At 43.0% G+C, this 9,507-nt stretch overlaps 1 protein-coding gene across 1 annotated transcript; it reads left to right on the top strand.

Annotated features, from left to right (window-relative positions):
• The first annotated feature begins 215 nt into the window (after positions 1–215).
• Positions 216–3,409, top strand: LOC149834974 (putative indole-3-acetic acid-amido synthetase GH3.1). The gene is made up of 3 exons (XM_090010352.1): positions 216–755; positions 852–953; positions 1,928–3,409. The coding sequence occupies exons 1-3, from the start codon at positions 472–474 to the stop codon at positions 3,288–3,290; spliced, it is 1,749 nt and encodes a 582-aa protein (XP_089866478.1). The 5' UTR covers positions 216–471; the 3' UTR covers positions 3,291–3,409.
• The last annotated feature ends 6,098 nt before the right edge of the window (positions 3,410–9,507 follow it).

Genomic DNA, 9,507 nt, shown 5'->3' with positions numbered 1-9,507 from the left:
GCCTGCTCCTTCCCCTGCAAACCTCCAGACGACCGAAAACATTTGCCGTCGACTGCACACGCAGGAAATGCCGAAAGGCTCCGTGGGCGCCCGTTCCACCATGCCCGCCCCCCTCTTACTCCGGGACCCACTGATGACGTGGCTTACACGTCGGTCTCTATGGGCCCCACGCCCTCTCCCTTATAAATACCCTCCCCGATCAACCCCTTCTCCTCACCAAAGCATTCAGATTTCAGGGTCAACCAATCTCTCTCTCTTTGAATTTTTCTTTCAACCCATCCCCACCTCTCTTCCTTCAAAAAAACCATACCTCCCTCTCTCTCTCTCGGTGCTTTTTCTAGCAGCCACGTTCGGCCCATAAACCCATCTCGACCACCGACCTTTGTATTTTACCCACACTCAGACCTAAAGAACCAATTTCTCTCTCTCTCTCTCTCTGTGTGTGTGTGTGTGTGTGTGGGTTTTGGAGGCATGGGTGCGAGCGGAAGGGACGTGGAGCTGCTGGAGTTCATTGAGGAAGCGACGCAGAACGCGGACGCGGTGCAACGGAGGGTGCTGGCGGAGATACTGAGCCAGAACGCCCACACCGAGTACTTGCAGCGCCACGGCCTGGAGGGTTGCACCGACCGCGAGGCGTTCAAGGAGAAAATGCCCATGGTCACCTACGAGGACCTCAAGCCCGAGATCCAGCGCATCGCCAACGGAGACCGCTCCCCCATCCTCTCCGCCCTCCCCATCTCCGAGTTCCTCACCAGGTTTCTTTCTTTCTTAGTTGCTTTTGTCATTTCGCTAAATTTGAAATAGTCACACGTCCGACTAAACTCAGGCGGCTTTTCTGTGATTTTTTCCAGCTCCGGTACTTCGGCTGGCGAGAGGAAGCTGATGCCCACGATCCAGCAGGAGCTTGACCGTCGTCAGTTCCTCTACGACCTACTTATTCCCGTCATGAACAAGTGAGTGTTCGTATATGTCACAGAAATACTCCAATTTACTCTCGTGTAGTGTCCCCATGTACGCTAGCTGCACAGAAATACTGTATCCCTGCTTCGTTCAGGCTTTCTAGCGCAAGCTTGATGAGAAGCAGACAGGAAGTATTCTTTGTTGGGATTTTAACCAGTTACCTTTTGTTTTCATCTCTTTTGTCATTAATACTTCTCCTTTCATCTTTATGAAAATTCTGTTCGGTCGCCTGACTCATCACCTTCAAGGATACTAAAGTTTTTTAAATGATAATGGTAATAATTCGTGGCCGCTCGCATGTACCCACCCACTTATCTCGAAAACCCTGCCAACCTTGGATTTTCAGTTGTAGTCTATACTGCAGCATCCCACCTTATCCCAGTTTGGATCGGGTGCAATCACATGGCCCAAAAGTTGTGCATTAAAAACCTAATTACCCTCCATCAAGAATTGGGCCCCACAACTGACAGGCCTGTCCATGGGAGGGTGGTCAGGTACTTAATGCACAAATATTTGTGCAATCAAAATTGCACCTGACCTTTTCTTACCTTATCCCCGTTCAATGGATAAGTGGTTGCATTGCATCCACTCATCCGCACGCATGTATATATATATGATTTATTTATTTTTTGAGATATTCAAACTTGTTAAATGGGTCTTTCCAGTTTTAGCGTTTTATTTTTAAATTCTAACTGTATAGAAGCGATCTAATGTTGTTTAAAACTTTTATGAATTTTCAAGACTCCAAAAATATTATTTTTTCATTGAGAAGACAAGATCTAGGGTGGATTCTTAGTAAATCGATGATGGCGAACACATCTATGGGATTTGCAATCTTAAAAAACACTGAAAAAGATGAAAAACCTATTTAACAAGTTTAATTCAGCATGTTTGCAATATATATGGGTGTGTAAGAGAGAGAGAGAGAGATTGGCTTTTAACTAATGAGTGAGGAATAAATGTGCAGGTTCGTACCGGGACTAGACAAAGGGAAGGGGTTGTACTTCCTCTTCGTGAAGACTGACACCAAGACACCAGGGGGGCTGCCGGCTCGCCCCGTGCTCACCAGCTACTACAAGAGCGAGCTCTTCAAGCACAGGAAGTTCAACCCCTACTTGGTTTACACCAGCCCCACCGAGGCCATCCTCTGCTCCGACTCCTTCCAGAGCATGTACTCCCAGATGCTCTGCGGGCTCGTGCAGCACCATGAGGTGCTCCGAGTCGGCGCGGTCTTCGCCTCGGGCCTCCTCCGCGCGATCCGGTTTCTCCAGGTCCACTGGCAGGAGTTTGCCAACGACATTGAATCAGGCAAGATGAGCCCGCGGGTCACCGACCCGTCAATTCGGACTGCAGTGGCCAAGTTGCTGGAGCCGAACCCAGACCTGGCTCGGTTCATCCGGGCCAAGTGTTCGGACCAAAATTGGGAAGGCATCATCACCAAGATATGGCCTAATACCAAGTACCTTGATGTGATTGTGACTGGTGCTATGGCTCAGTACATACCCACTCTTAACTACTATGGGGGTGGTCTACCCCTAGTGTGCACCATGTATGCCTCATCAGAGTGCTACTTTGGACTTAACCTTAACCCATTGTGTAAGCCATCTGAAGTCTCGTACACCATCATGCCTAACATGGGCTACTTTGAGTTCCTACCTCATGACCTGGACCAGTCTGATCAGAGTCACAGCCAACTTGTTGACCTCGCAGAGCTGCAACTTGGCAAGGAGTACGAGCTCGTGATCACGACTTACGCCGGGCTGTACCGCTACCGAGTGGGTGACATCCTCCGAGTCAGTGGCTTCCACAACTCGGCACCCCAATTTCAGTTCATCAGGAGGAAGAATGTGGTGCTCAGCATCGACTCAGACAAGACCGACGAGGCCGAGCTGCAGAAGGCGGTCGAGGCGGCATCGAACCGGTTGATGAAGGACTACGGAACACGGATCGTGGAGTACACTAGCTATGCCGATACAAAGACCATACCGGGTCACTACGTAGTCTTCTTCGAGCTCGCATCAGAGAACGGGCCCGTGCTGGAGGGGGTGATGGAGGAGTGCTGCCTGGCCATGGAGGAGCAGTTCAACTCGGTCTATAGGCAAGGGAGGGTGTGTGATCAGTCAATTGGGCCACTAGAGGTAAGGGTGGTGCAGAGTGGCACATTTGAAGAGCTGATGGAGTATGCTATCTCTAGAGGGGCCTCAATTAACCAATACAAGGTGCCTAGGTGTGTAAGTTTTACACCCGTTTTGGAGCTGCTGGACTCAAGGGTCATATCTTCACATTTCAGTCCTGCCTGCCCACGTTGGTCTCCAACTCGTCGCCATTAATTAGTTGGTTCTTGTTTCTTGCTTCTTCTTTTTTCGGTGAATTATGATACTGTGGTTGAGTTTTAATGTAGTATCTTTTGTGTATCATGGTGAATAAATGATGTCTCGTTGGCTTTTAATTTCTTCTTTTTTAGAAGATGAAGTGTACTGTATTGTAATATTCTATGTTTTATGAGAAGAAATTGTCAAAGTCAAATATCTTTTATATAAACCCTGTATAAATGAATTTGTTACACTTCCCATTTCAAAGCAAGAACCTCGCCTGACGTCTTGAAGTTGAAGACTAGTTATTCATGACAAGTTCAACAAGCAACTCTAAAAGAAATTGCAGATTGGCAAATCCAACAAGCAATTCTAGAGAGAGAGAGAGAGAGAGAGAGAGAGAGAGAGAGAGAGAGAGAGCATATTTCAAGTTTGTATCTCTGGCCTACACGTATACTCCAACAGCACAAAACAGGATCCCCAGTAGAAATTCGCCCCAATCTGCAAGCGCCCGAAGTTGGCAATATGTTTAATTTTTTACTCAACAGCAATCTTCCTAAAATGAGTATGAATACCTCTTCCATTTTGGTATTAAAAGCTGACAGCCTCCCTCCCTGTCTATTCCTAAGGGTTACATATGCATGATAAATTAGTTTTTTAGGTTTTTTTGTTACCGTACAGATGTGATCTATTTACTTGATTTTATAAGGATCGGCTCTTGAAGTGGTCGATTCCCACACATGGGTGGGTTTTTATAACATTCGAAAAATCAACAGTCCAATATCCTTGTAAATTTTTGAGGCTCCAAATATTATTTTCTTTTTCAAAAATACATAATCCAGGTGTGGATTCCTCGTAAATCGATAATGCCCAACACATTTATGAGGTCAAAACTGTACAACAACAACTACGCCTTCATCTCAAAACAATTGGGGTCAGCAATATGAACCAAAAAAGAAATTCATTTTGGGTCTTCCACATGAATCCTATGAGATCAAAACTGTAAAAAAAAAAACATTGAAAGAGCAAATAAACCTATTTAGCAGGGACCCATTTCTCTTTTTTTCTCTCTCTCTCTATACGAGTTATGATAATCAGATTTTTTTCCGCCACTGATTGTGCAAGATCAGCGGCAGAAACATCATTTATTTAAAAAGGGTGTTTTTTAGTGGCATTTCTGGATCGCCATAAAAGGTGGTTTTTCCGCCCAACGCTTGGTCTAGACCGCTACTAAAAGCTCAATATGCCCAAAAAAAACTATCAGAAGCACCTGGCACATCCGACAGATATCGAACATGAAGGGCGTCAGATGTTACTCCCTTCTCATATATATATATATATATATATATATATATATAGAGAGAGAGAGAGAGAGAGAGAGAATTGCTGGTGCAGAAAAGGGGTTAATAATTGGCTTAGACAATTCAGTGTGTTGTAGTCTTGTAGATAGTGCCACTAAAAAGCCACTTCACTTCGTTTTCCACAATTTAGCTATAACAAAAGGGTTGGATACGTAACCCACCGAGGTGGTATCCCATCTGGTAAGTGAGGGTCCTGTATCAAGCTGAAGGTCCAAGATCAAATCCCTCTGTCACATGGGGCGGCTGGTGTTCTGGTAGGGGTAAGCCTAACCCCAGCTTGCCTTAAAAAAAAAGATTAGATAACTAGCTTTTTGCTTTTGTTATATTCTGAAAACAAAACAGTCTTCCTCTCTTGGAGCTAGGGTTAGATAGACCCCTACCAGATATCTCTTAAGCCCCATGTGGCAGACCGGTTCGAACCTGGGCCTTCATCTTGGCACAGGACGCCACTTACGACATGGGATACCACCTCTGTGGTTTTGATGTCTTTATCGTTGCAAGGGTTTTGCCATGTTCTAGCAGACCAATTTTTATTTGCAAAATGGTTTCTATGTATGATTGAAACAAACTATAACAAATAGAATGATTGCTAGGTTAATGGAAAATTCCTCCATATGTCACCACCGCCGCCGGCGCATGCAGTGTTCCAACTAGGAGTGTCAACTGGTCGGGTTTGGTTTGGACCCAGTGGAACCAGACTTGGATCTGATTTTGGGTATAGTATCAGGCCAAGACCTTAGTCTAATCGGGTCCACTATAAGAAAAACCATACCAAGACCTGATAAGAAGTACATGAACCAGACCGGGACCATACCTGGTAAAATAATGTTTTTTATCATTTTTTACATTGAAAAATTATGGGCCTTAATTGGGTCTGGGTCTGGTATAAAATTTCACAAACTATACCCAGGTCCATGTATTAATCGGACCTTCGGGTCCGAACCCGGGTCTCTTATTATTTATCACCATACCCCGACCCTAAAGGGTTTAGTTCGGGTCGGGTCTGGGTAAACCCGATCTGTTGACGCCCCTAGTTCCAACTGGTAAAACACTTCAAGTCCCCCCCCCCCCCGACCAATGTTGTCAGTATCAGAATCGGACCTGTGTCGTTTGGCCAACGATTCAGGTGTATCAGCTGATACCGATACTCAAGTGTATCGTTTTGAATTGTCCAAAAATTAATTCAAAAATATTATGTGTCAATCAGAACATGACACATGTTAAAACCATTAAAATAATATTAAAAAATTAATTTTAAGCTAATTTTATATTTATTTTAAAAAACAATTCAGGTGTATCGATTTTCTGGCGATACTATACATATTGGCCGATACCCACCGTGCATTCAGCTTTAACCTTGCGACAAGGAACACCTCCAGTGGGTTTCGAACTCATAACATCCTATTAAATATTAACTTGATGATATTAACAAGCCATGTCTACCAGTTAAGCGGATTCCTTTTGATCAATATTGTCATGAGATTTAGAGAGGCCTTAGATTCCTATCCATAGGATGAATTAGGTGTGCAATTATCAATATCTAGGCCTACCAAAACCTAAGAGGGACTAGACATAGACATGTTAGGTGACATATGGGATCATGCCTTTTGTGGGAGACAAACATCTTCTTTTAAAAAGGACCGAATTACAAAATCCCGATAATGGAAACCCAACTTGACAAATTAATGACACCATGCTGCTTTTGTGGTCAAGTTAAGACTTCATGGGCCAGGCCTCAACCCCAAGGGTCTCGTGGTCGGTCGGGTTGTGGGTCCATATAATCTCAAGACTTAGATGTATGATGGGATGTGAATTTAGGGATGGCAGTGGACCGGGGTGGGGGACAAGGTCTCCACCCCCTGCCACGTCTTAAAATCCGGACCTCCGTTCCCCACGGGTTTGAATTTTAACCTTCATCATAGGTCCACCAGTTATTATTCAACTTACCATTGGATTTTGAACATGCAATGTCCCACCACAAGGAGACGTGCACCCACAGCTACTACCAACCACCCGGAGCCCCCGTTGATTGCCATTCCAACCATACTTCGAAGTAGCTAGGTCTAAGATGAGACTAGAGTTTCATTTTCCAAATTAGGTGTATCTGTTTGACCAATGATGACATTTAACTCTATAATTTATCTTTCTCTCTAAAAAAAAATCTATAGTTTATATTAAGAAAGCAAATTTCAAAAGAGGAATGAGGTGTTAGGCCCTCAATTTGGTCAACATGAGAAACACATGCCAATGGTTGCTTGAATTTCCCAAAAGAGGAAGGCTTTGACAAAATTGGAGCTTCAAAATCATTGCCTTAAAGTCTTAAAACCCTAGGCCGGATAAAAATTTTCAAGGACATTTCTTTTATTCTCTCTAGAAATAAAAGTCATGAAAGTGTTTAGTGAGCCTAAGTGTTACGGCCATATTATATCAAATCATACTATTTGTTAGGCTAATGCCTCATAGGTTAGGCCAGTCAAAGGTGGACTCAGTGTGAAGACCTACACCCCCATTATTTGTGCTTGGCCCTACCATTGGTGTCCATGTGAGCTCATGTCAGCTAAGCATCATGCTTGCTTCATCTACTTGGACCAACGGCGCTCAACATGGCGAAAACTAATACCCTTTGTGGGGGACCGACCACAATGATTTGGTTTGCTTGCACAGTTATAACTCTATTGAATACTTGGAGCATGAGGGGGCCAAGCACTGAGAATAACATCTTGTAGATCGATCGGTTGGTTCTCGCTGTCCGGACCAGGTACTCATTAAAATATATAGTATCAGCCTTCTAGAGAGTGTTCAAATTATATTTGTTTTCAAACAATTGGCTATATATATATATATATATATATATATATATATATATATAAAGAGAGAGATGTTATGAAGGACATTAGATGATGAAACTAATGAATTTCATCAAATAGGTAGGCCATTTCTACATGGCAGTAGGCAATGTTCATAGCCAGAAGAGGAATATTGATTGTGTTTACATAATGGATTTATTTTAACAAAGGTTCATGCTTACACGGGCAAAAAGTCTTAAAAATAATGCTGAAGATTCTTAATACAAATGGATACGCTACAACAAATTTGAGAAATAGGAAGAGGCTTCTTGGATAGCGTTCTAAAACCCGTTTCCATTGATTTGTTTTTATGACTATTATGGGGTTTATACATCTCTCTCTGGCGCTCCGGGTTCAAAAGAAGCTTTATCGTCTAGCTAAGGATATCAAAGCTTGGCTTCATAGCTTCATAGTCGTAATGTGGAGAAATTTCAGCAAATGACTGCATGAGATCATGAGATTTCTGTATTGTATCAGTCTATGTCTTCTCCTGGCTCTTTTTTTGATTTGCAAATTCTCAGTTTTCAGGTCAGGTCCTTAGAATTAACTATGCTCTTGAAAAGCTGGAGGGTCAAAGAGGAAATCCGTTGGAAGCAGAGGTTTAGGGTAAAATGACTTGCGCCTGATGATGGCAACACTATTTTTTTTCACTCATATGCTTCCCATCGTCATAGGAGGAAGGTCGTTCATTTTATCTTCATTGGGAGTGTTCCCTATCTTAATCAGCACGTTAATCTGACAGTCTCACTATATTTTAAGGCTTTATATTATGCTTCGTTAACTGCGGAGGGTGTCTTTGGTAATGTCTTAGTTGGGTCAATTCAGCATGAGCAAGCCAGATCTATGCAAAAGAGGTTCTCTGAAGATGAGATTTTTAAGACCATTAAGGATCTGTCGGGTTGGAAAGCGTCCGACATTGACGGGTTTTATGTTGACTTTCTTATAATCTTTTAAGACTGTGTTAAATCAGACGTGGTGAGCATGTTTGATGAGTTCTATTGTAACTCCAGACTGCCTTATCATTTTCACTTAGCTATTATTTCGCTCATTCTGAAAGATGATGAGGCCACTGATATTTCTCGATTCTGCCCGATCTCGGTTATAAGTGCTCTCTATCGGATGTTTGCCAAGATTTTGGCGAATAGGCTGAAATCGATGGATCACCAGATTTTTTCAGTCTCTCAGTTCGCCTTTATTCGTAATAAGAGGGTCTAACACTCGTTCATCATGGCGTCCGAGGTTGTTCATTCCTTGCAGCATAGCAGTCAGCCTTATTTTATCCTTAAATTAGATTTTCATAAAGCTTTTGATTTCGTGCATTGGCCCTTCTTATTTTAAATGCTATCAAATTTTGGTATTGGTCATCATTTTTTTGGTTGGGTGAAGGAGTTGGTCTCAAATGCCCAGGCCATGTTAAATATCAATGGTGTTAGAGGAGAACAGTTCAAGCTGGGGTGGGGTCTGCGGTAAGGGTACCCCCTCTCGCATTTGTTGTTCAATGCAGTTGCTGAGGGTCTTGTGGTCTTGCTTAAACGGGCTGCGATATAGCATTTCATTGATCCTTTGCAGGTTCTGAACTTTCTTGGTCATATTCTTACTTATGTTGATGATATGATCATTTTTTGTCGTGCAAATGTTAAGCAGATGCTTAGGTTCAAGCTTATCCTTCAGTTCTTCCTCTCTCTATCTGGGCTTTCTCTAAATGAAAATAAATGATCTCTTACCATATTCAATGTTCAATCCAATATGCTTGCAACTGAGAGGAGGATTTTTAATTGCACTATTTCTGACATGCCTATAATGTACCTGGGCTTGCCGTTACAAGTAGAAGACTACTTGGACATTTAGAACATGATACTTAAAGATCTCAGGATTAAGGCTGTGGCAGCTCTACTGGATGAAGATGCTATCGCTTGGTGAAGGCGAAAGCATAGTGACATGGAGAGGGGTCAATGCGCGATAGACACCTTTGACGACTTCAAAATAGAACTGCGCAACTACTTCATGCTGAGGAATGCACAAAGACGA

The sequence above is a fragment of the Nuphar pumila genome, chromosome 6 (assembly GCF_984573655.1).
Source record: "Nuphar pumila chromosome 6, dmNupPumi1.hap1.1, whole genome shotgun sequence".
NCBI classification, from domain to species: domain Eukaryota; kingdom Viridiplantae; phylum Streptophyta; class Magnoliopsida; order Nymphaeales; family Nymphaeaceae; genus Nuphar; species Nuphar pumila.
The sequence above is the reverse complement of the archived record's forward strand: the minus strand, read 5'-3'. Positions and strand labels throughout refer to the sequence as shown.

What these genes read in the sequence shown, in the direction of transcription:
- LOC149834974 (XM_090010352.1), top strand. Translation starts at nt 472, where the DNA reads ATGGGTGCGAGCGGAAGGGACGTGGAGCTGCTGGAGTTCATTGAGGAA. An exon ending in ATCTCCGAGTTCCTCACCAG is followed by an intron (nt 756 to 851) that starts GTTTCTTTCTTT and finishes GATTTTTTCCAG; the next exon opens with CTCCGGTACTTCGGCTGGCG. An exon ending in CTTATTCCCGTCATGAACAA is followed by an intron (nt 954 to 1,927) that starts GTGAGTGTTCGT and finishes ATAAATGTGCAG; the next exon opens with GTTCGTACCGGGACTAGACA.